Source organism: Pleurodeles waltl, chromosome 12 (assembly GCF_031143425.1).
Source record: "Pleurodeles waltl isolate 20211129_DDA chromosome 12, aPleWal1.hap1.20221129, whole genome shotgun sequence".
Lineage (NCBI taxonomy): Eukaryota > Metazoa > Chordata > Amphibia > Caudata > Salamandridae > Pleurodeles > Pleurodeles waltl.
Genome location: NC_090451.1, coordinates 652,562,086 through 652,587,933, shown reverse-complemented (window position 1 = coordinate 652,587,933; position 25,848 = coordinate 652,562,086). Strand labels below are relative to the sequence as shown.

At 40.3% G+C, this 25,848-nt stretch overlaps 1 protein-coding gene across 3 annotated transcripts in view; it reads right to left on the bottom strand.

Moving 5' to 3' along the window:
• Positions 1–3,543: 3,543 nt before the first annotated feature.
• PPOX (protoporphyrinogen oxidase) overlaps positions 3,544–25,848 on the bottom strand; it is a 39,581-nt gene continuing 17,276 nt past the window's right edge. For all 3 annotated transcript variants that reach the window (XM_069218286.1, XM_069218287.1, XM_069218285.1), the window contains exons 6-13: positions 22,292–22,436; positions 19,247–19,437; positions 18,413–18,473; positions 16,249–16,367; positions 14,537–14,650; positions 11,135–11,284; positions 9,115–9,157; positions 3,544–6,353 (exon numbers count right to left, since the gene is read on the bottom strand). In XM_069218286.1, the coding sequence (XP_069074387.1) occupies positions 6,211–6,353; positions 9,115–9,157; positions 11,135–11,284; positions 14,537–14,650; positions 16,249–16,367; positions 18,413–18,473; positions 19,247–19,437; positions 22,292–22,436 (966 nt within the window). In that variant the 3' untranslated portion in view covers positions 3,544–6,210. The remainder of the gene's footprint in view (positions 6,354–9,114; positions 9,158–11,134; positions 11,285–14,536; positions 14,651–16,248; positions 16,368–18,412; positions 18,474–19,246; positions 19,438–22,291; positions 22,437–25,848) is intronic.

The following is a 25,848-nucleotide window of genomic DNA, read 5'->3' as shown; positions in this document are numbered from 1 at the left end:
TAGATTACCAAGTTATTTCCCTTGTGGTGTGATTCTTCAGGAGAAGCAAAGTCGAACCGTCAAGGTTTATTTTAGTAAGGTGAGATATGCAAAGAGTTGAGAACAGTGCATGAGCACTCATTTTTTGTGTCTGGGACTCATTTTTTTTATCATCAGTACCTCACAGCAACAGAGAGAAATGGAGAGAATAATTGAAGTGAAGGATAGGAAAACATTGATAAAGGAATAAAGCAGGGATAAAAAAAGAACCTGCAAGACTGAATTCAAGAGACAGGAAGTGTGGCGTGGTAGAAGAAAAAGACGTGAAGCGATGTTCGGCAAGCCCAGCTCCTAAGAAAACGATAAGGGTTTTGTGTATACTCATGTTTAGAAATTACACACAGGGTTTGTGACGTACATTCAGCATGGTTCAGTAAATAACAGGCAATAAGCTGAAAAATCTCGTAATATAATACCTGAAGAATAGCACCTTATTAACAAGAAAGTAGATTTTCAGAATTGTTACATTAATTCATGGTGCATTGGAAGGCTAAGTTTTGAAAGAAGGTTGGTTTAGGTATCGTCTGATTCATATGAAAATCTGACGCTACAGCTCTCAGTGTGGGATACCGATGCAGTATTCCTGAGCCTTTCAGATTGAAGTACATAAGGAAGAGCCATTAAAATTTCAAAGCCACAATCCTGAACTACTATGGATGAGAGACTGCTAATTAGAGTGAATACTTCAACGGTGCTTTTAAAGCCAGAGTTTCTTATTTTGCAGTTGCAATAACACCTCACCTGGAAATTCCAATTCTATGTGTTAAGTCTGGGCCCTACGTACATAATTGTGCATTTACCGGTCCACTGACTAGCTGTACTATAGTGCTGCAAAGTATTCAGAAGATCTGGCAGACTTAGATCCTAGCTAAACAGCAACGGCGCACTTCTACATCTTCCATCATTCATTAACGTCATCAGTTAGTTTTCAACCACCTACTTGGTTTGAAATGTTCCTGCAGAAGAGCTATAGAGACTTATACATCATCAAAATAACTTCCAGCAGGTTGCCAGGCCTAAACCGTCTTTGACGACACCCTGATGAACACCTGTGAATCAATTTTTGGTGGGGACAACACTCACCTTTTAGATTGTTTTCTGTATAGAATGAGAACTCGTGATACACTTTTGTTCAGTTCTTTGTGGGCGCAGAATATTGAATTAAAAATAGCTATTATCATTTTCTTCGTTCCTTTTGTCCAAAACCATTGTGTCAACTTAACTGCACCTTTAATACACCAGAACACCGTGAAATCATTCAACTACTATAAGTAGCAACATTTTTCCATGTTAACACACTATACACATAGGTATTGTGCCTACATCATTTATATTTACTTCCTGATTTACTATTTGTCTTCTACCTTTCAATGTCTCTGGGGGAGACTCGGGTTCTAATACAGATATGTGTTAATTAATTGACCCCTAGTAACCATAGAAATTTGTATGTGTTCGTACTCTCCATGTTCACAGGATTATGTGGGTGGCTCTTGCATTCGCTATAAGGCTGAATGGCAGACAAGTGAGTTGGAAGTTATTTGCACCTACTACAAAGGGGAGAAACTCCAGATGCTGCTTTACAGTAGAAGTCTGAAAATATTTTTCTTAAGTTCCAATGTGCACAGTCAGACCACAAAATGGAGTCATAAATAAGGTGCAGGAAAATCACACTGAAACATTTTCTCTTCCACTACTTGTTCACTGTATTTAGATCCAGCTTGGTCTGTAATCTTTCAAAGAGCATTTTTATGCACCAGAGATTGTCAATATATATTTTGTTTTTCTTCTGTAAAAAAAAAAAGTAGCCCCCTTCTTTCAGACCCAAGTCACGGAAATGGCATAACTTCTGTGAACGTCACAATTTTTCATTGGTGCAGAGTCAAATTTGTAGGTGAGCAAAGTAAGGAAAATGTCGATCATCCGCTAAAGCAATCTGGGAAGTGTCACAAATGTTGTGAAAAAGTGTAAGATACTATAGTATCTTAAGTGAGCCATCTTGCTCAAGTATTGGGTAGTGAGATGTTCATATACTGCAGATTTTATCATAGCAGCAACATCATTCATAAGGAAAGAAGAGTTTGATTAGTAGCCTTATACTTTTAAGAAGGTGAGGACTCACTGATTTGGTGGTAGCCGGAGAAAGGAATATTGCTTATTGTCTATTTAAACCGGAAAGGAAGGAGCATCAGATATGGTTTGTGAAGTGAATGGTTGTGCAGTGTCTCAAAATAACCAACAATTGGATAAAAGTCAAGGTAAGGTGTAATGCCCTAGGGCACCTCTCATCAAGACTTCACGAAAAGCTGTTTATGTTGTTGATAAGAACAATTATGGATGTCAAAGCCCTAGGTGACATTGACAAATATGGCTCCCGGTTCTTATTGTAGTTGCATATCTATAGTAATGATGCTTCCTCTCCATGGTGTATGAAACCACCTTGGGGTACTCAATACCCTGAGTGTGAGTGAACATTTTGCCATTTTGAAATTTATAGAGGGGTTTACTCCTTGAATGTTTCTTCTAAGCATTTTTTTCTATTGTTGTAACTTTCCATGGAAGGAGCATTTCAGAGAAACCTCAAAAGATTGTATCCTGTGGTTGTACACCTGGCTTCAGATACTTTACCAAGGAGCTTTCTTTGTTGGAGTAGAAAGAGTAATGTTTACTGTATATATGGGTTCTGAAGCAGATATATTCATTAATGTAGATGACTGCTGTTAGGCTTTAAGCCAATGGTGATCTTGACATTGAGAATGCTCTTCTTGTTGAATGAGGACTCTGAGTTGAAGGCCATCATGATGGAGTAAACTTGGACGTAACATGTTTCAGTCAATCTCTCTTCGAAGCCAAATGGCAGATCCGGTTGTACAATGGTCAGAACTCTGGTACTCAAGACTGCAGGGCCAATTATCAGATATTGAACTCTAGGGGTTTTCTGAAGGACAGACATGCTTTGGTACCATCTCGAAACACGTTCATAGGCCAAACCTCTTTATATTTGATGTATCTCCTAGACTCTTACAGCTTGCCTTAAAATACTTCACAATCTCTCAATATTCTTCCTGAGATACTTTTACATGAAGGATCTGTGTTGGCTGTATGTTAGGCTAATAGATACACCATGCATACAGTGGGATGGACTAAGATACATTTTTGGGACACAGAAAATGAACTTTACAGACAATTAAATGAATAGTCAGGTATATTCAAAAAAGAAAACAGTGAGTTGTGCAAAAATTAAGAATGAGCGCAAAAGAAAACCAACAGAAAGCATTTTCCTGTCAATTCAAGAAATGGTCACAAATCACTTACCTATGACCTGCTTGTTGGAGATGCAGCAATAAAACAAATAAAACATCAAAGGGCTCAGACTGGCAAGGTAAACAGTGAGGACGCTGGCTACCGTAAAGTTACGGTGTGCCTTTTTCAGCTTTATAAAGCTGATGATTATCTAGGCCAATTTCGTTTTGCTCTCTTTTTTTACAATTAAAACGCATTAGCAAATTACGGAACAGCCATAGATTTTTATTTTTAGTAGGCATTCAAATTACGATTGGAAGCACAAAAATGTGGCATATGGAGCCCTAAATAAATATTATTGTCTTCTTTCAGTAAGTATGGAAAGTGGAAGGCTTTCATTCACTAAATACCTTAGCTTGTCTCTTCAAGGAAACAGTCACTCATGCCCGGAGGCTAGTTATATAAAACTCACAACTAAAATCTCTTTTCAGATGTTTACAAGCATTTCTACATTAGGGCCTGTCTAAAGCCCCTCAAAAGAATGGATTTTACAGTCTTTTTCATAGGACAAGTACCAGGCCAGCTTTTTCAGGACATGCACATATACATTCAATGGATTCAGATTGAATGCACGCACATAGCAATGCTAGTCCTAAAAATCCAGTGTGGATTCTGCTCCCCATGAGTTTTGCTGGACACCTCTCCTCTATGCTCAAGTATTACAATCATGTTTGCTGAATATAATATATTTCTCATCTCTGATCTAGTTTTCAGAACTAAGATCCTTCACTGACTTTCCTCTTTCTTTTGTACCACCTAACCCCCCCCCCCCCCCCAAAAGAACCCCTTTTCCATCAGGATTTCGATCAGTTGACAAACAGCTAAAGTTGCAATTCACATTGGTTTTAAAATGCAATGCTTATGTTATCTTGGGTAACCAATATGATTTGAACCACAAAACGGCGAAAGAACACTGTAAACTAGAATTGCATATGAGTAGAGGATAGCACCTTAGGAGACACAGCCATCTAAATTCCATTGTATGGACGACCCGCCCCGGATTATATTTAACAATTACAAAATGGTTTTGAATTCATCATAGTATCAATTTTGATAGTTGCTGACAAAGCAAATATATACCTTAAAAACTACATTCTTACAGACATGAGATATTGAAATCTTCTTGTCTTCAAGTAAAAAAAAAAAAATGATCAAAGAAAATATTAAAACAAATATCTGGGCTTCACTGAACTCTACTCATTCTACAGATTTTAAAAATATTAAGAGCTGAATTACAGTGTCAGGGCCAAATGTAACCATTTGCTCCACCACCTCTGCTACCTTTCATCGATGGATTCCGGGCTCCCCTGCTCCTTGCTACACATACAGTATTGCGTCAGTCACTGTGTTCATGACAGCGGTGACGAGGCATTGTTCTGGCAAAGTAGCACTAGCCACGCACAGATTTTTGTATTAATCAGTGGTTGAAAGAGAAACCTCATTGGGCTTGGGTTTCCCTGGGCACCTACCTGTAGGAGCTTTTTCAAAACGTGGTCCTGTCCAGTCTGCACTTTCTGATTTTTACCACTTGTGATTTAATCAGGGCCACTGGTGTGAAACTGGTTGTTTAGGCCACAGGAGCTATTCAGTGATATGCAGACTTGAAAAGCCTCTTTAAATAAATACTTTTGCTCACCCTGAATTAGACATGAATATGTCAAGTCGGATTTGTGAAATCCTAGATTTCCCAGCATCCCAGTTACTGGTTCCAGCCACTAACTATATTCTGCCCTTTTTTTAAATAAACATATGCATTTTGGAGGATATATCCCATGTAGATGCTATCTTGGCTAATCTGATTTTTCACCTTAACACTATTTGTTCACAGGACATAACAATGCTACAATGTACTCTTGATTTACATATACCTTATGCACAGTGCTTAATTTGTAAATAAAAAGGTGCCGGTGCCCAAAGCCCTCCTCTTAAACATGTTGCTCCTGCAATTAAATGTGTGAACATGGAATACTGAGGCGGTGTTATCCTGAAGCCATCTCGGGCCCCTTTAATCCACATAAAGCCACTCCCTGCCCCTTCTGCTCACTCTTGCAGCTTTCTACTTTCTCCCTTTGTGACGCTTTTCCGTTTTTCCCTTCATCCATCTTTCCCATATGTGTCTTTTGCTTGCAGTAAATGCTTGAGGTCGAAGAATAAGCCCCGGGCCTAAAAAATAAGTGCCGGTGCTCAGCACCGGAAACAACAAGCACAAATTAAGCACTGCTTATGCAAAATGCTTCATTTGCCCTTGCACCACTTTTGCACTCTGGGAGTATGATCATGGTTTATATTGCCTTATTATGGAATACGTGTATGAATTAAGGCCTATTGTTTGTATGTAAAATAAAACTTAAAAAGAAAAACGTGCACTTAGGTGATCAGCTCTCATCCCTTTTCATGTTAGAGAATCGACCCATAATTTGTACATTTTAATTCTGCAACTATAATTTGTGCATGCAAAATAATAGCAAACGGATTTAATAATATCAGATTGCTGTAGAACCGTGGCTGTAAGGTGGCATGGTTACCTCTCCTAGAAACACTGTACACTAGTAAATAAATAAACAAGTGTATGGATTTCAGAGTAGATCTTAAAATTCATGTAATTCAATGCTTGTTTAGTCAATGTACTTTACAGATTATGGGAGCATATGTACATTTAGTCCTTTAATTCTTATTTAGTCATTAATAGCTGTTTTTAAGTCTTTTGGATACAAGTATGAATAATTCATCGAAAATATTCCTAGTGAGACAGTTCTTTTCTACTTCCATAGGAAGAAACCATGGTGAGGAACTTAAACAGAATTGTTTGTAGACTAGTCTTAGAAATCCGTATGATAGATTCCTGTTTAAGAACCGCCAGATCTTGCATTCTCAGGGCACTTGCTTCTGTCCTAGGAGCCTTTCCACTGCCTTCCGGGCATTGTAGATACAGTCATTCACAGAAACCCCTTCAAAGGATGCTCCAATAAGACTCAAAGGCACAGCATTTTGCTCCAGGTACTGAAACATATTGTCTGTGAGAAAAAAAATGTGATTGTTTATAACAGTAGGGTGTTTATAATGTTATAGTTAAAGAAGGACATTGATCTCTGTAATGTAGCACAGTCAAACATGAAAGATGGCCCTCTTAGTTATTTTAGATTCTTTTGATCGCCTTTCCCATTGCCCCTTTTTACATAATTCTGCAGCAAATCTCCATACTCTAACTACACAACTGTATTACCTGTCCCAATCAGGTTCTATATCAAAATGAGTTTCTCCTTTGATGCAGTAACCACATCAGCAACATGTACTACAAACATGAGATAACGATAAACATTTGTAGCCATTTACATTCTTCAATGTAATCATATGATCCACCATTGTTCTAGAGGATCCATCCCATGGCAATTTCTGTCACTTTTATTTTCTCCTGCAGCTGAGCTCAAGCAACACCTTCACACTTAGAAACAACTCCACAAACGTTTATGTTTACGCCAAGAGAGGCACAGCACATTCCATCTCATTGCAAATCTGTCCAATCTCTGGCTCCGTTCCATATAATTCTAGCAATTCAAACATCTTTCATGCTTTTGAAATTGTGTGCTCCCTTTTGTCACTGGAAATTTGCTGGGCTGATCAATGTCGCACCTGCCCTGGTGTAAGGAAAGTGCTGTGTGAGTAATAAGTTGTCTATAGTACTGCATCAGCAAGCAAGCACCACAGCTCCTTGAGGCAGCACCCATTTCATGACAGTTGTGTCAGGAGACTGCTGGATGTCGTTTCAGGAATACCAGCTACCACCAGGGCACTGTGGACCTCAAATGGTAAAGCTGAAACTGAGATCCTGCTTCCAGTTTTGAAGTTAGTCCAACTTCAGTGAAACCGCTGCACAGTAAACAGGGCCTACACCCCAAAAAACCCAGTGAAAATCGTAGTGACTGGACAGGATAATGGAAATGACAGATTTGGGGTCACTGCCTCCCTGTACTCTAGACCTGCAATCAAACATAATGCATACAATCTACAACAAATCCTGATCTCTCTGTTTCTGTATATAACACCACTGAGAACCGGCATTTAAAACACCCACTGCCAACCTTTCATTCCTCCAAAATTTAGAAGGGTGAGTAAGGTTTTCCATCTGGAGTGTAGCCCACTGACATCAGTTCAGTACTCTCGAGCTTCCCTTTTGGGGAACATTAATATCGTCTATCCTGTGCGGAGACAGCTGAACTTCAATATTTAATCCTCTGCTTCTTAACCAGTCTGGCCAAAGCAGCCTTCTTCCCGGCACTAAGTTCGAGGCACATATAGGATGCAAGGAATGTGTTTTACTGGTCCTATATTGATAACTACATACCTAATAGTGATGTTGTGTCTTTCTAAATTGAGGAACAGTTTCTGGCCCCATTATACAGGTTGCAGCAATTTATAAAGTCCTGCTATGCAAAGTAACCCTTTACAGAGTACAGAAAGAGGCTGATTCTCGTACAGTTAGCAACTTGCATACTTTGAACCTTGCACAATAACGTACGTGTTGTCTGTCATGGCTCCTCGTTTCAATTTTCAGTGTTCAGCAAAAGCAGTCTTTATTGATCAAGAGTGAAGTGAACCAAGGGTAATGATATATTTGGTTCTAAGAATCTTCATTCCTAATGTAACCCCATTTGGAATAACTTAGGTACATGAATAAAGTTCATAAAACCGCCCTAAAGAATTCCCCTAGCTGAATTTGTGTGTGGCTGTTCGATGTAGTCACCACTACAACTCGGTACCACTGTTACAATATTTTGCCCTAGTTCCCTGCCATCTTACACTAAGGGGGTCATTATAAGTTTGCCAGACGGAAAAGGCCGTCTGCCAAACTCCTGCGGTCAGGTTAAAGCCAGTGCGGTCCCCTTCCTGCAGGCTCCATTACGAGTTTCCCACTGGGTCAGCGGGCAGAAACAGAGATTCCGCCTGCTGGCCCAGCAGGAAACAGCTGCAAACATTAACGCCAGCTCATAACTGAGCTGGCGGCAAAGCTGCGGTGCGTAGGGTGCACCAGCACCTGTCGCACTTTTCACTGTCTGCAACTCAGACAGTGAAAAGCGCAACAGGGCTGGCCATGGGGGCCCCTGCACTGCCCATGCCAAGTGTATGGGCAGTGCAGGGGCCCCCTGCACCCCATATTGCCAGCCTTTACGTGGCGGGGCTACTGCCATGTAATCGACGGCAGAGAAGTGACTCGTAATTAGAAGCAGCGCTGCCCTGACGGATTAGGACTGGCAGCACTGCCAGACAGATGAAAAGTCGTGATCTGGAGGTGCTGGTGGTCCACCTGTGGCACGACCGCCACAGTCATAATGTGGCTGCCGGACATTGGCAGCAGTCCGACCGCCACCGTGACCCTGGCGGTCGTAATGACACCCTAAGTTTACAATTTTTCTCCCTCAATTGTATTTTTTTCCTTTTCGTCCTTCGTGTGATCTCCTCTCTGCTGGAAATATAGATTATTACTGTGTGCATATACATGTAATTTCCTTTTTAATTTTTAATTTTTTCTTTCCAGCTCGCTGTCTCTTACAGTCTATATATGCATTTATAACACTGTGTTAAGAAATCAATTGCTACTACTTACTATATTGCCATCTTTACTATACAGGACTGGTTAAAGTTTAAAAAAATTCTAAAACTTAAGAGTCATGTGAACCAATGATAAACATGCTCATCCTCAGTTGCTTGGCTTAGAGAGAAAACAGAAGTAGAAAGCTACTACAAAACTCACTTTACAATACTTAAACTCAGGTTTACCTGTTCGTTTCCAGTGGCCCAGGGTATACTGTGGGATGCAATCCTAAATTTAGAAGAAAAAATGCATGATTTATTCAAATTGCCTTACTTTATCATACATAGTTTTTTTCATACTAGAAAAGTTGAGTCCATTTCCATAAACAGTAGTACAGAGATTTTAATTGGCAAAGTAGCAGCAAACGATATACATTTAGGTACCAACATTGGAGACAGTTCAGCACACGTAACAAGAACTTATTGAGCAAAACAATCTTTTTGGGAAGATCCCTTCTTCTCCAGAATCAGTATTGGAGGGAATGATGTACGGAAAGTGCACTTACAAAAGCATTAAAAGCCCAAAATAGCCAAAGTGACACATTTCCAAGTGTAGAGTTGGGAGCAGGTTTGCAGGCCTCTTTAACTGGGCTAGTCAGTAAGAGCATAGGAATAACCTGAATTTCATACTACATGCATCTTTTTTTCCACTTTAGAAAAGCATGTAACTTTGCTGTTGTCAAATGCAGGAGTGCATGTTTTCTTGGCGGGAATGGTGAGGAGGAATCTTTATGTTTAGTAGAGATGCCGGGAAAAGTTTTCCCATAGGAATATTTGTTTTCACTACAGAGAAAACTTGCATCACTTTAACACACAAAGGATTTTTCACCTCGAAAAAGATACTCACTGAAATACTCTAGAAAATGTGGAGCACTGTTAGATTGCCTGGAGTACTTTTGAATTGTTTTGAATCCCTGACAAGTCAAGAGATTTGATATGAGGTATGCCTACAGACATATTTTTAAAGGGCAGCTAGCAAATATCTGAGAACTTTTATATTTCTTCTGTAAAATACACAATGCCTTGCAACATTTTGTGGTGTGGAAAAATACATTTGCACATCATCCAATAAAAACTGTACAACTATATGAAAAACAATGCAGCAATGAAAGTCCCAGAACAAAACTCAAACAACAGCCCTGCAAAGGGTAAATATTAACAGAATACCACTGATTAGATCTACCTTGATGTTCCTGCAATTACCTTGTAAAGTTATGGGGATGAGAAGCTTTCGAACATCTGTGTGCTCTACCTGTTCATAGTTTTACCTCCTACTGGAAGTACTTATCTTAATATAGGTCACCAGAAGGTGATATTCAACAAGCTCAGACAAGCCAGATCAAGGGCTCCATGGTGCACATCAAACCCAACAATATTTGGATTTAAAGCCTACCAAGGAAACATTTCAGCATCTGTAGCGTGGATTCAAAATGTCCACATGTCTTAAGAATGACTTGCTAGCACATAGCACTGGCCTGACAGACCGGTTGGTACTTCTCAAACAGTTTCCTAAATATATTCAGGTGTGGGGCCTGGATGATAATATTATGGCTTGCAGCAACAGCACAGTATGGAATTTATTAAGAATTGGGCAAATGAGGGAAAGATTATACATATGGAAGGCCATATTATGAAGATGGAAATAGGTATTTATTAGTAAAATAATTTACATGGCGATGGAATGACAGTTTAAGCCCTACCAATAAGATCAGATTTGGAGTCGGGGTGAAATGGTCCGACGACTAAACCTGGAGGGTGTCTAAGTCTGAGCAACAAAGGAAGAGCACTTCTGTTTTATCACCATTTAATCTGAGGCTACTAACTTCCCTCTGGTGCAGCAATCCTACAGGCACTCAACCTTTACATTAAAGAGTCAAATTCTTGTTGAAATCACTCAAAATTTAAATCATGAGCTTAGAGCTGATAACATGACCACAGCTTCTGATCAACAGGGCCAGAAGGAACAGACAGAGCGAATTTGGCCCAGGTAAGAGAAATACAAGGAGAAGAATTTACCAAGTGATTTTGGTGATAGTTAGCTATAAGAAATGAGGGGATCCAAAGAAGTGATGTACCGTGAATGTTAATCACCTGATCAACGCATCCCATAGATAACCTTGTAAAATTCTGACAACAGACAGAGCAATACCAGGGAAACTGATTTCTATTGATTAACTACGGTAGACAACATTTCACCGTTGATTACCTTGTGCAACTTCACAATAGCTCGAGAAGGCTTTCCATGTACTCCCAAGTGGTTCTTCACAGCCTTGGTGGCTCTGAGCAAGAGCTGTTCATGAGACACCTGATTGGGATCACCCACATCTTTCTCAAACCAAGCCCCACCTAGCATCACCTGTAAAGGGGAAGCAAAACATAATCAAAAGTTTCAGTGGTGCCCTGACCTCAATTTCTATTATTGTATTTCAAGGTTCATTGCAATGTTTCCTCAAGTTAGAGTTTTTCTTCTTTTCTGCAGTGTGTATGTATGCAGTGCCAACCTAGCCAAAAACTCCAAACCATGATATATTTTGGTTGGCGACCTTTTCAATGTTTTTTCAAATGAGTTTCCAACTTATTTGTAAAACAAAGTTGCTTCAGTTGGCATGAGCACAACTGAGACTTATATTTTAACCAGTGGCAATGGGAGCTTGAAACACAGCTTGGCCTGAGGCCCCTTTCCTCCTTCAATTTCCTCATAGTAGTAACAAACAGAATGATCTCGGTGCTTACTGTGAATGTGGGTAATTCTACAACATGTTTTCTCAACATATATATATATATATATTTATAAATAGTTAATTTTTAAGAGATGTAATCTTAAACCTCTATCATTGCAGAAGTGAATTGTGGTGTATTTTAATAAACCTTTGAGTATTGGAGTTAACATATATTACTTTGAGCACTTGCCTTAATGAGTGTTAACGAGGGTTTGCATCTGAAGCGCCAGGCCTTAAAATTAGCGTGTGTTCTTTCAACTCAACTTTACTCTTTCCATTATTAATCCGTTTGCCCTGCTTAAGTGAAGCTTTATGCAATAATTTGTTTTCATTTTGAAAGTACTTTGCTACGTGTTTTTTGCTCGGCTCATTATAAACTGCAGCTTGGAAGTAAAACTTTCCTTGCAAGGTCCTTGCTTCCTCAGTACTTGCATCAAGAGAAATATATACTTACACTTTTGATGCCTCTGATGAAAGGATTGTGTCTGGCAAATGTCGCTACTCCTGATATTCCATTTACGGTCTTCCGAGATAAAGGTGCCCAGATTAGGCCCACAGAAATAATAATATACAAAGGGTATATAAGGACCCCTCAAATAGTGAGCAGGGAGAGGTGGGTGAGAGGCTTGGAGACATGCTCCTCCACACTGAAGACCACTAGCTCTGCAGTAGGTGTGAGGGCTGGTATTACATGGCTCGGAAATCATGTAGCTTCATGACAGACACAAGAGGACACAATAGAATTATGTTATGTTAACAAGATTTATGAAGCGTATAGCTGCCCCGACAACGGGGCTTCCCAGAGCTTCCCCAATTATTTTGGGTAGCACCCAACAGAAATTAAACAGAGAAGTTGAAATATATTATAAGAGCCAGGAAAAAGAACTAGCTTGCAAATAGCCAAGCGTTCAGCTATTTCCTAAAGCAAAGGTGGTTCTGGGTATTCATTAGGTATGAGGGCAGACTATTCGAAAGGGCCAGGGCCCAAAGGGGGCTGCCTCCTAATCTCTTTCTTTTAAAACATGGATTAACTGCCAGTTTTAAACTGGCTGAGCGAAGAACTTGTGGGTAAATAAGGTTGCATAAGTCTAGAGAGAATAGGGGCCCTTAATGCATTTATTATCTTATGAGCTGTACTTAAGACTTTAAACTGTATGCGTTTCTCAATGGGCAACCAAAGGAGTTTCTGAAGGAGCCCAGAGACAGAACAAAATTTAGGGAGAAAAAACAGTAATCTGGCAGCAGCATTTAGGATCAACTGTAGCCTCTTAATAGCCGATTTCTTGGTACCAAGATACAAGATGTTACAATAACCCAGGCGCGACCGGATTATAGATTGAATATTTACCTGCTGAATTAGAGATGGAAAAAAACCCAATAATTGGCTTGACTCATCTCAGAAGCACAAAGCAAGTGCCGCCAAGTGTTCTAACTTGGGTCTCAAAAGAAAAGGTGTCATCTACCCAAAAGTCAAAATGTTTTATGGATGATTTGGGTTTAGGGGAAGACCTAAGGTCTTCCGGCCACCAGTGGTCTCCCAAGATCTGCTTCCCAAACAAAAGGATCTTGGTTTTACTGGTGTTAAGCTTTAAGCAGTTTTTTTTCCACCCAGCTGGCCACTGCAATCATGCATTCCTGGAACTTGGCTATGTCTTTGGTTGCATCTGCAGAGAGAGTAACAATAAGTTGTGTATCATCCGCATATGAAACAAAGAGACCCTGGAAGGCTTCACAACCTCTGCCCATGGCCTGACATAAATATTAAAAAGAGTGAGGCACAACAATGAGCCCTGTGGAACACCTCTCCGTGAGGAAGAAAAGGATGTGGAAATTACATGAAAAGAGCGGTTGCTAAGAAAGGAGGCAAACCATGTCAATTTGTTGTCTCGTATTCCTCCCTGTATTTTGGAGGAGTTGGAGAAGCTTAGACCAATACAATCGAGATGTGTGATAAACAATGCTTAGGATGTACATTCTTATCATTCACATGATATTTATTAGTGCTGAGTTATCAGCTATTATACACATTAGGATAACATATAATAAACACTAATTAGTATAGAACCCAAAGGGGTGCTAATACTGTTTGAGGAGGGAGAGTTTGTTATAGCCTTCAAAAGCTTCATTTACAAGTCTGTAATTTTACAAACCTCGCCAATGTCCTAACAGGTTAGCCCATGAGAGGCGGCTGAGGGGATACTGGTCTATTTTCCTTTTCTCTGCGGGGATAAATATTATATACATCCATTGCTGAGCACTGGATGTCTAACCGTGAATTGCCCAATTAAAATGGGATACACAAAAAGTTACACCAAGGCTTTGTGAGAAGCTACAAAAAATGGACTGACTTCTCAAGTCTCTTAGTGATCATATCTGCATTTTACAGTGGCTGCAATAAAAATTATTAACAAATATTCCATTTGCAAATATGTGCTTATGTCTGTCATTTGGTTTTCTCTATTTTTGTGAACACCGGGGCCATCATGTGTGAATAAATGAGAAAGGCAGGACTATTAGCAAGCAAACATTTAAGGCTTGCTTAACAAGTAAAAGACTTTCCGCAGCACCTTACTTACTTTTTATAGAAATGGCTGCCAAAAATATCCTTTCCAATTTTGTGTAGCTAAATTTGCCTCTGTGTTCCATTATGGCGGCCAAGGGTGACAAACCTAGCACCCAGAGATTAACAGCCTATTTCCGGGGTAACCACTGAATACGTAAATGTTCAATTTTATTTCATTGCAAGCAAATTTGGGGCTGGATCCAACACTCCTGAACCTACATTGGATACATGTGATGTACAGCCACTTTTACTGTGTAAATTATTTTGTTGATAAATATGGCAAGAAAAAGTATGTTGAGTTTATTAGGTCTGTTGGTATACTTACCGTGAGTCTAGTTGAGAGAGCACCGGTACGATTTTGTTCAGGAAAGGCAATTGAGTCATAAACAATACCTAATAGGGCGCCATCTTCGAATGATGGAACCAGGTGCCCGAATCCCTGGAAGATAAAGAAACACGAATCAGTGAGAATGGGAGTTGTACAAAAAGACAGCTGTACCGAAGCAAAATAGGAATTGTTTTAAACATATGACAGTTTATTGCATCACTAGACAAGGAAAATCTCTTGGCCTCATTACGAGTTTGGCGGTTCTCGGACCACCAAACTCACATTGGCGGTCAGACCGCAGCACTCCTGGCAGTCCGACTGCCATATTATGACCCTGGTGGTCGGTCACCACGTGACCGCCACCAGGATCATTGATCCAGACGGGTTGTCGGCGGTCGAAGTCATGGTCAGCCAAGGCGGTGATGAGTTCAGCACCATCGTGCTGATCACAACTTCACTTTCTGCCACTCTCTTCATGGCGGAGTCCCCGCCATAAAAAGGCTGGCAGAAATACAGTGCTGTGGGCCCCCCCTGCCCAGCACCCCCAGAATGCGCACTGTCTGCAAAGGCAGACAGTGCGCATTACAAGGTTGCTGGAGGCACATTCTGTGCGACCGCATTGTCCTCTGTTTTCACAGGCCTGACTGGCAGAAACCTCCTGATATGGAGGTTTTTGCTGGTCAGCCCAGTGGAAACCTTGTAATGGGGGGGGGGGGTTTGGGAGACTTCCAGCTCTGCGGTGGTCTCCTCCCCACGGGTCTGGTGGGTCGATGGTCAGCCTGCCAAACTCGTAATGAGGCCCTCGGACATGAACCACCTACAGAAAAATTTATTCACACTCCTCTTTTTCTAAATTAACACACAATCAATACTAATGACAATCACAATCCGTTACAACAAACAGAAAAACTGCAAATTGTAAAATAACGTGTTTTTTTGTTCTTGATGTTCTGTAAATATCATATTTTTTTCTGGCCAGTTGGTAAAGTTCTAGACTTTATGTCCTTTTCCTTCACTTCTGAACCCGTCGTGGTACCTATAAACTGCACCGAAGAGCGCAGGAAGCTAACCATGCTCTAACAACAGTGCTCAGTCTCTGAGTTTAAATGATAGCTAACATACTTAGGCCTGATTAGGAGTGCCCAGGAGGCGGTTAAGGTATTTACGGGACATCATGAGTGCCAAGACAATGGGGGAGATATTTACCAGGCCTGGTAAATGCCTCTCATTCTGAGTTGTAACTCTGAACTATGGACTAACATGTAGAATCCATTGTCCAATGCACCAAATTATTCATGTCTTGGTAATTACCAGGGAAAACTTCTAGGAAGTCTGATGCTTTGGCAGACAGGAGTTTGTGCCTGGATCATAATTTTGGGTTCAAACCTACGACCCGTAACGTTGAATACTGGCGTCGCCACCAGAGACTTTATTCAACCACAGAAGAATTAGACTAAATACATTAATTTGTAAAATCTTTGCCGTGAAAGGGGAAAAAACTGCAGCAGCCACCATTATTTAAAAATATTTATTAACATAAATCTCACAAAAATATAGATCCTGTTGGAAAAGTAGCTACAACGTAAGTTTAGCTAACCTAGTTTACCCTCACCCTCCTAATAAATGGGATTGTTTTGGTTCTTTGATCCCCTGGCAACCTTCTATTCACACTATAAAGGATTGAATGCCTTACAAAAATAAAAACTTACTGACACAGGAAGGATGTCGCCTTCATACTGTAAGTTCACCACGGCCACCGTAACCGCATCAATCTGTCTCAGTTCCACGGCTACTGGGTCAAGCGACGCTGGCACAACTTGACTAAGAGCTGAAAAATAAACCTGTTTCAGACCATGCACATCCATACCTATCAATACTGCCCTTAATGCAGAGAAGAAGGGGCACGAAGGAAGCACTTGTTCTCAGGTGAGGTTTTTACAACTGAAATAAATATTGGAAGGGACTGCACAGTGATTCCCTTAAGCTAAGACACTAACGAGAAAAAAGCAATCGTACCTATGTGGCACAGGTGGAACTGGGTCCTAGTTTGGGGAAATGCAGCATCTGTATTACTACTGCCATGAAGGTGATGGGGAACCAAATGTAGGATCTTAGCATTTGGCGCAGAGAGGGGACAGCCTACTTCGCTGAAATTGCATTTCTGCAGCCCATTTAGAAGTGCGGAAACTATGGGGTTCTGCTGCGGAGAGTAAGATGGAACCTCCATTGGCAGCAAGTGAGGTTTGGCCACAGGATAACGTGGTAATAGAGAGGGTCGCCTGCATTACTGAGTGCGGGGTGAGCATCATTCATTTTTTCCTGCCTGGGTCCTCAGGCAAAGGAAAGACAGAAAGGTCCTAACACGCAGGAAGAAAACTCCCTGTGTATTGGGGCCGTTTCTTTTCTATAAACAAAAAATGATTGGAGAAAAAAAAGTTTGCAGAGTGGGTGCTTTAAACATGGAGCTCGCTGGGCAATTCTGCACTTCTGCGAGGAGACGCGCCACACTGACTCTTCACAGCACAGCGATTCCCACCAGGCAGATAGGGGATCGCTAAATAGGGCGCATGGTCCGCCATCAAGGTAGGGGAGAATATGGTGTCCATTACAGTAAACAGGCGCCCTGCACATCAGGGCATAAACAGCCAACTCAGTCTGACCCCATCTTTAACTTGTGGCCATGGCTGCAGATGGTGAGCTGAGGTATTCATTTCGGCTGATGGGGTTTATTTTCCATCCTTGTCTAAGCAAAGATGCTGCCATTAGGGCTATAAAAATATACTGAGCTTTTCCTACAGCTATTGAAGTCCTACGTGGACAATGCTGGGGTAGAAATTAGTCGACACCTTTTGGCTCGTGTAATCAGGCTCCAAAGATTGTAAACTTGCTGGGTTAAGGTTTACTGACTCTACAGTCACCCCAAGCTCGTCAGCAGTTCAGCTCCCAGTCAGCTGGCAGGGGATTCCCCAACTTTATACAGCACAGCCCAGAGGGAGGATGGGAAGAGGGCAGGGAGAGACCAGAAGGGTCTGGTGGACGAGTCTTGTCAAACACAGGCAATACTGATAATTATACACACAGGACAGAAAATACACTGTACTTATGTGTGTGTACAGCCATTAAAATACAAAGTGACACAGCCATGTACCAAAAACTGATATCACAAGATTGTGGTCATGGACTGCAGTAGGGACTTCAGTTGTATACAAATTATAAAGGGTCAAGAGCACATTTTATCTTGGGGACCTGCTGCTGCTGAATGCTGGGCTTGCGGGAAGCCAAGGATGCTGAGTCTTGGTTGTATCTTTTCCTTCTTCGCCACCCAATACTTCTTGTCTCTCTAGCTCACTCTTAACCGTTTCTTTTCCATCCTCGCTTCCTTCATTTGTCTCACTGTTTTCCTTCCTTCCCCTTGCTCCTTCGTTCTCTCTTTTCTGCCTTTCTCCCAAATGTCCTGTGTCGATGTCTGGCGATGAAAAAATAAGCCTCCTTCCCTAACCATGAGAGCTGGGTCCTGCCACTTTGAACAACCTCCCAAAATTCGGCACTCAGAGAACAAGCGGCATCCTCAAATGGACTGAAAGGAGGTAGGCAATCACATCTCAACGCTGAAGGAAGGCCTGAGTGTCTTATGCAACGCATGGTCAAGTGAGGCTCCAACAGCATAGTCATTCTATAAGCAAGGAGCAGTGATGCACTCAGGGCTAGCAGACCGTGTTAATCTTGAGGGTGCTCTAACCTTCCTCATTACACCAAAGTTGCTAATTCCAGTTTGGGGCCCTAACTCCACTTCCTGCAAGCTGGGGTGAGTGGAAAACAGGACGCGTTAACAATTTGAGGCCTGCACACGCCAGCAGCCTAGGTGACGCCTACCTCTTGCTGGCACAGCACTGATGACGTGAGCAGCTCTCAGACTTCCACCTGGCAACAGGACCTGGTATAAAGGAAGCACACACACGTGAAGGCGGTGGTATAACAGTACACGACCACAACCTACAGGTAGAAGTCACCAGCCACATCCCCGCTGTCCAGAAGAATAATCCTTCCACCGGAGGCGATCCGGAAGGGTGGGGGGGTAAATGTATTATTTAGCTTTGTACAAATACTCTTTACTCAACTTCTGCTGCACAGATTTCAGAATAATTGCGTGAAGGAAAAGATGTTGTAAATGAGAATTAGGACCCAGGAGTTAATGGGAAACGGTGTATACTGATGAAACGCTGAACAAGTCAATGAAGCGAACACATGGCGTGCCAGCTGTACCTGATCCCAGTTAGAAACAATGTAGGTCTACACACCTTTAGCATGCAGGAGAATAAATGGACTTTACTGATAAGGCGACATTCCTCTATCAATATCAGTGGATCCATTTATCATATATACCATAAATGCCTGTAATCAAGACCACTAAAAAAATCAAACACAGGTGATTCTGCCATAAACATCCCCATCTGCTTTAGATGACAGAAAAAGAAAGACCCAAATGCTCTTGATTTAAAATTTTGCATTTTAGTATGCGGACATCTTTAGAGACCAGGCTTTCTGCATTATTACAGTACTGAGGGATTTTTTGATTTTAGATCTGCCTAGTGCGGATTGGCTGTGAAGCAAGTGAGATGCGTATTAAGGTAATGTGCACAGCTTTCAATAGAATCTCTGATTTAACTATTAGTTTTACTGCTGACCCCGAGCCATAGCTCATCCTACCTTCCAGCCATTGTCTGGGGTTCTCTCCAGCCCAGTTAAGGGGGAATCCTTATGAATTTCCACTCCATGTTGCTTGAGGAACTCTTCCATGGCTTCTGCCAGGGTCTGCATGCCATTTTGCAGCGACCACTGGCTCCAGTTCTCTTCCTTGGCCCTGCGGATCAGGCTGGAGTCCTGCTGGGGCGTACCTCCTTCAGATACAGAAAAGAGCTAATGAGGGGGGTTCATGATGGGACTGGTGGCACAAATATTGCATTAATGAAACAGCCCTTTGGGGTATGCAATACTGTTAACATTTTCAGAAGTAAAACAAACAACAGAAACTCGAAACGCAGGGTGATCGCATACAATGTCTCCCATTAATTTGACTTTTCTTGCAAATTTCATTCTATTAGCAAAATATTGGACATGGCTTGCTGCCAAGTCAGAACAACCACGAGGAGATGTTTGAACCCTAACCTCTTCAAGCAGGTCCCACTTCTGCCATAACCAAAGATTCCAAAGAAGAATATTTATCTTCCAACATATGCACGCTACAAAGAAGGTACATTTTTTAGATGAGTGACAATGTTTTCTAATAACCTGTGCATTTTGGGTGTACCCGAATTGGCCATGTGTGACCCTCCTTTTCATATTTCCATCTTCCTAAAAAGCAACATGCATGTATAGGCTTCCAAAACGCCACCCTGAAGGCAAACCTGCACCTCCTTGCTTAAATGTTTCTTTCACTGCTCACTCTAAAGGGATTACCGTCTCTTAAACATTTGGCCTCACCCTCATTTGAGAGCCAACTGGTTGACAGGCATGCAAATATATTTTTATCTTTCCAAGTTTCCCTAAATAAGGCAATACGAACATTATAGCATTAGGGGTACTCTCCTTGTCTGGAGAACTCCAAAATCTAACCACCTGCCCTGCTAGCAACTCCTCCTCCTCCCCCCCGCCCTCCCCAGGCCGCCCCCACCCCTAGGCTACCTCATAGCACTCAGTCTGTGATATCCCCTTAAGCAAATTGTTAATTACTTGACTGCATACTGAGTATGGTATAATTGTTATGACACTTGTTACGTCTACAATACTTTAGAAATCTGGTAATTGCAGAACTTTGATTTGAGCAAAGACGACTGTATAATACATTCTTACTTTCCAAACATGTTTCCTAAATTGAAGCATGAGGTTAAGGGTGTCTCTCTTAGCAAAATTAGTAGGGAAGAGCTTCTATGAGAGATGAGAGGGCTCCTGGGGTGAGCTGCGTCTCCCGAAGCTTTATCCATACAGGCCTACAAGAAAATATTGAAAACACTCTTCAAAGTCAGGACGCTCACATCATAATCCTTTGAGTCTGAGCTTAATGGCCTTCTGACAGTATGCTTAGTCCACAAAGGCCTATAAGAATCCGGGATCTCCTTTCCAAATGGTGAGTTTCATTGACCTCTTAGAGCTACACTTGAACAGGCCATGGTAGTCCTATCTTCTACAGAAGAACTATTCCTTTTCTTTTTAAACATTGGCTTTTCTCCCTGTTTGTATATATTTAATGTAAATTTCACAGACTGAAATGTCAAATTAAGGGTAAATGAATACCAGTACTTTGTGTTTTAGGGTGCTGAATAACAAAAGCCATGAGGCCGGAGAAGAAGTGGTGCAGTGTGATGATACAAGTCAATACATCAGTCAAACATCGGTCTTGAGAGCAATGATAACATACTGCAGGCAAGCTTGGTGATACTAAAACAGTATCTCATTGCAGGCTGGAGTGGCAAGCTGGCACATCAAGTGTGACTGACTGGGAATTATTATGGATGGGTGACATTTGCAGATTTGTAAACTACAGACACAAATTTATTAGTTGCTTTTGTATACCAGGAGTCGGTTCTGATGTCTGTGGGGGAAGGACAGGCATACGGAAGGATTAAAAAGGTACAGATGGCAAGGATTAGCACTTTTCTTTAGAGGATGCAAGCAATATTAAAGGAGGTCCTGGAAAACACTGTACCAGGACCGCCTTTAATACCAGTTAGCTAAGACCTTTTCTGTCATACAAGGCTTTACAAGGTGTGGTACGATGCAGAAGTGGATTTTGCATGTATTGAATAATCTGTAGAAGATGAATGAGGTGGAGAGCCACAATCGCCGTGTGATGGGGCAACCCTCTGTATGTGTTATTGAGGACCTTAATATAAGTTCTCGGTTTTGACTTGTATTAACATGGGCTTAATTTATGTGTCTGAGAGCAGTCACTTTGAAATCTTTTGCATTGGGCCTTAAAATCAGTGTGTTCATTTAACACAAGTTCTTGATTTTCTTGTTCAGTTTGTAGAATATGTATGTGCAAACTACCACATGCCTACCGACTACACTGTGTAGCCCAATGTTAACCACAAATGATCAGACAAAAGTGTGCCAGGATTGTCAACAGTGGCTGCAACATTAGGTAGGATGGTGGTGGAAAACAGGTGATTGTGATATGCAAAAGCCAATTTTTCAAAGAAATGGGTGAAAGGAGTCCCAGTAATTACTATTCTGCGAGCGTCCCATTTTATGGCCCTGAAGAGAATATTCACGGTGAGGCACTGAGAACAGCTTTCGTTGGATTTGGAAAGAAGAACATCGGTAGTACATGGAGGAGATTTCGGGATGGCATTTGTGGAATGGCTACATTTATATCACGTTAGAATTATGGAAGGTATTTGCCACAGAGATTGTTTGAAGAAAGGTAGAGGCCATGCAACTGGGAAGAGGGTTTTGCGGATTTTAACAAGCAACTACAGATGTTAATGGAGCTAAGAATTTTTAAAGGTTAGGTAGTGAGTGCCAAGGAAGGTTGGGGTGGGTAGGAGGTTAAAGGATTCTTGGTCTGGTGTGGGAAGAGGAAAGTAGTAGAGAAGTGTGGTGGATTGCAGAGGTACTCTACATAGGGCCTTTATCCCTCCAGGTATTCAGTCCTCAACTTCCTTTCAGAACCCTATTGTTACCACTATGGCTAGAGCTGTACACTAAAATACTACCAAATTTAAACTGAAGTGTCCATCCAGATTATCTTACCTCCACCAAGAGCCATTCCCAATATAACTGAGCGTCTCTTCTGCTCTGCATTGTAAAGCATGGGGAAGCATGCCCGCAGGCTGAGAGCTCGACAGTCTCCGGCGAAGACTCCTCTGCACAGGCTGTCTATGGCAATATCTGCTAACTGGTAAGAAGTAAAGAATCCAATGAGGAAAAATAGAGATCATGGCTGAAGTACACCTTTCTTTCATTAAATAAAAATACTGTGGCTGCAGATTTGGATCAGCTTAGTGACCTCAAGCTAGAATTTAATCTTGAGAACAACTTATCATCTTTATAATTATAGATTGAGCTATTCATAATGTATAGCATAGTTTATTTTTAAATAAATGTAAAACAATGTCCTCTCTTAAAGATTATTATGGAATATCTCTTTGACCATTAAGTGTATGAGTTGTTACAAAGTGCACAAGATTAAAAGATAGGAAAAAAGTGGAAGGCTGAGATTTTATATTTCCTCACAGGTGTTAAAATGGATCACACATAGAATAATATTTGTTTGTGAAAGATTACATTAGAGGTTAGCAGGCAATAATAACAATATCCAATACGTTAACAAGATAAAAAGACAAGCCTACTCTGTTAGTGCAAAAAGCGTTTGAAGAACAGTAACCAGTTAATACCCCCAACTGAAAAAGTACTCCATTTCCATGTTCTTTAGTCTTGCCCGTGGAAATGTAAACGATATTCCAAAACATCTCATATCTCCAGTTTGGGGGAAGCCACTTTTCACGTTATTTTAGCAGCTGTTTATCCTTCCACCTCTCAATATTCTAAGTGTGTTTCCACAAAAATAAAGTTTCTAGAATGTTAGCCTTTCTCTATTGTTATTACTGTTGCAATTTGTTGAAAATGTCTCTCTATTATGAGTGAAGTCTCCTGAAAATTAGTATCAAATGGAATTCTGCTTCTTTATACATTTTGTGATTCTACCAAGGCTATATTAGGTAAATAAAATAAAATACTGATCCTTATGTAACTCTGCAGAGTAAATTCATTCAGTCACACTCACATACATTTATTTCTCACATCACAATACACAACACTCGCATAATAAAAAATGTATCAATGAAATATATCCACTTTAAAATACACATTAAACAATATCCACAGTTAACCGATAAACAAATATTATCATATATAATAAAAATATCAGTTGATCCATTCCGACTAATAAAATATGCACAATTTTGTATACTAAGCAGTCATCTTTTAATCAATTATTACCTCTATTTACTTAACACCAAGTAATGATCATGATATAATCAAACTTTCAAATTATAAAGGGCATACATCCTAGAAAAAGCTGTTATGAATGATATTTAAAGACAATAAGATTGTATTCAGCAGTGCGGCATACCGGCGCTCTAAGCGAACCATCATCTTTTTTTTAAATGCTATGGTCCATGGCACAGGCCTTTTTGGTTAATCTGGTATAAATAAACCTGCATAGCACAGAAATCTAGCGACGGTAAAACCCACTGGACTCGAAATTGATTATTTACTTCTCATGAGAGTGTTACAATATGCGCAGATTCCTTGATTTCTCAATTTGTCCATTAGCCATCTATTTCTAGAGCCATGATATAATGGACAAAAAACCAGGAGTGCTCCGGTTTCCTCGATGTTCTTAGAGCGATGACAACAGGTTTAATGAGAAGAAACCATACATATTACATTTAATTTATTTGTAAACCAATGTGAGGATTCTAAACATATGCTCTACCACACCAACCTGAAAAGCGAACTAATGTTGGTACCTAAGTTTTCAGTCAGTGAGACTCAATCTAGCAACTAACTTTTGGGAACTTTCAAACTGGTAGATCATTCTAGCATTCTTTTTTGAAGACTTGGATGGTCTTAGCCACCAGCAAAGAGACAGATATTTGCTACCTGCAAGATTGCATTAGCGAGCACTTGCATGTTATTATCCAGACTGAATGTTCTGACTTGTACAAATCCAGGATCATTTTATTGGTGTGTGGGCCCTCCCAGATTTTTGTTACTAGATAGCACTTAAGGCTTCATTTATGATGAACTGCCCGATCTTGGAGTTGCAACCAACACTGAGTTCATTAAAGAGCTCTGCTATGATTTAATGGTGGGAACAATCCTTGCTATCATATAGAGTGGTGATGCTGATATACCTACCATGCCTATATAGCTTTAGGAAGCTTGGGGGTGGTGTTGGTATAGCCATACGTTGCTATTTGCCAGCATTTCTATGAATGTCTGCTTTTAGCGGTCACCAGCAACTTCCTCTACTGTGGATCTAACCATGCCCATTTCATAACTTTTAAAAGCATTTATATTCTATTTGCAGAAGAGCACATTATCCATTAATTTTCTTCTGAACAAAAAAGGCTTTCTTAAAGGGCATTCATGGGTATACCAGAAGTGTAAGGTCTCAAGTACAGTAGTCATAACATGTAAGTATTGTCTTACTAAGGAAGCTAACCTACTTATTAGACTCCGTAAAAGCTCTAAAGAAAACTGCTCAAATAGTGGGTGAGTGCAATTACATATAACTGGGATCAAGTCATTAGTAACCACAGAAGCCCAGTTAAGCCTTCTACTGTTGTTTGCTGCCCTAGTTTCACAAACACCAGTGTGATCAATAAGAGGATCTGTGCTAGTAACACATGCATTGATTCGCAGTGATAGTTTCAAGGGCTCATGATCGCTATCAAATCATGTTGCACCACAATATCTACCAATATTTGCCAGTTTGATTTGTTTAATATAAATAATCAATATTACTTCAATGTTATATAGAGTTAAATGTATATTAAGGTGGTGTTCCAGTGCAATATTTATCTCTGCAGGTGCACAAACCATTTTGAAAATTCAGTGTGGATAACTGGCTGGCTACGTTTGATGGTGTTTTTGATTTGAGAAATTATTATTTGTGGAATCCACAAAATAAAAGCTTGTCAAGGAAGTGTTCGATCACCTTTAAGGTTCCAAACGTGCAGTTGAAATCTCAAACTAAGAATATCTGGAATTCATGGATTTGTTACAAGGGAACATGCATATTTAAATTATCAAACAAACACAAGGTAAGTGACTCAATATTCTGTTTTGCATCCGTATTATAAAAAATAAGTAAAAGTATTCTACTCCCAGCTTGAATATTAAGACTAAAATACAGGTGAAAATGTTGTATTAGCAACTTTACGCTATTAGCTTATAGTTGCTTATAGTTGAAATAAATATTTAATTAATTTAAATATATAAACATCTAAATGTTTTATTAAAGATTTTTTTATATTCACACAACCTAAAATGCTTGCATTTACTTAAGAGTTAAAAAGTTATGTATTCTATTTACATTAAATATTTAGAGTTAATTATGTTTAAATAAAAAGGTATCAAATATTTTATGACAATTCTTTTTATTTATATATAATTTTTTAAACACTGAATTAAATGTACATTTTTTGAAGGTGGACATAAATAATTTATTTTAACATTATTGGCTATGGGTTTCTATTTTAAGACCCTGCCTCAATTAGTTTTAATCGGAGGGTGCTGCA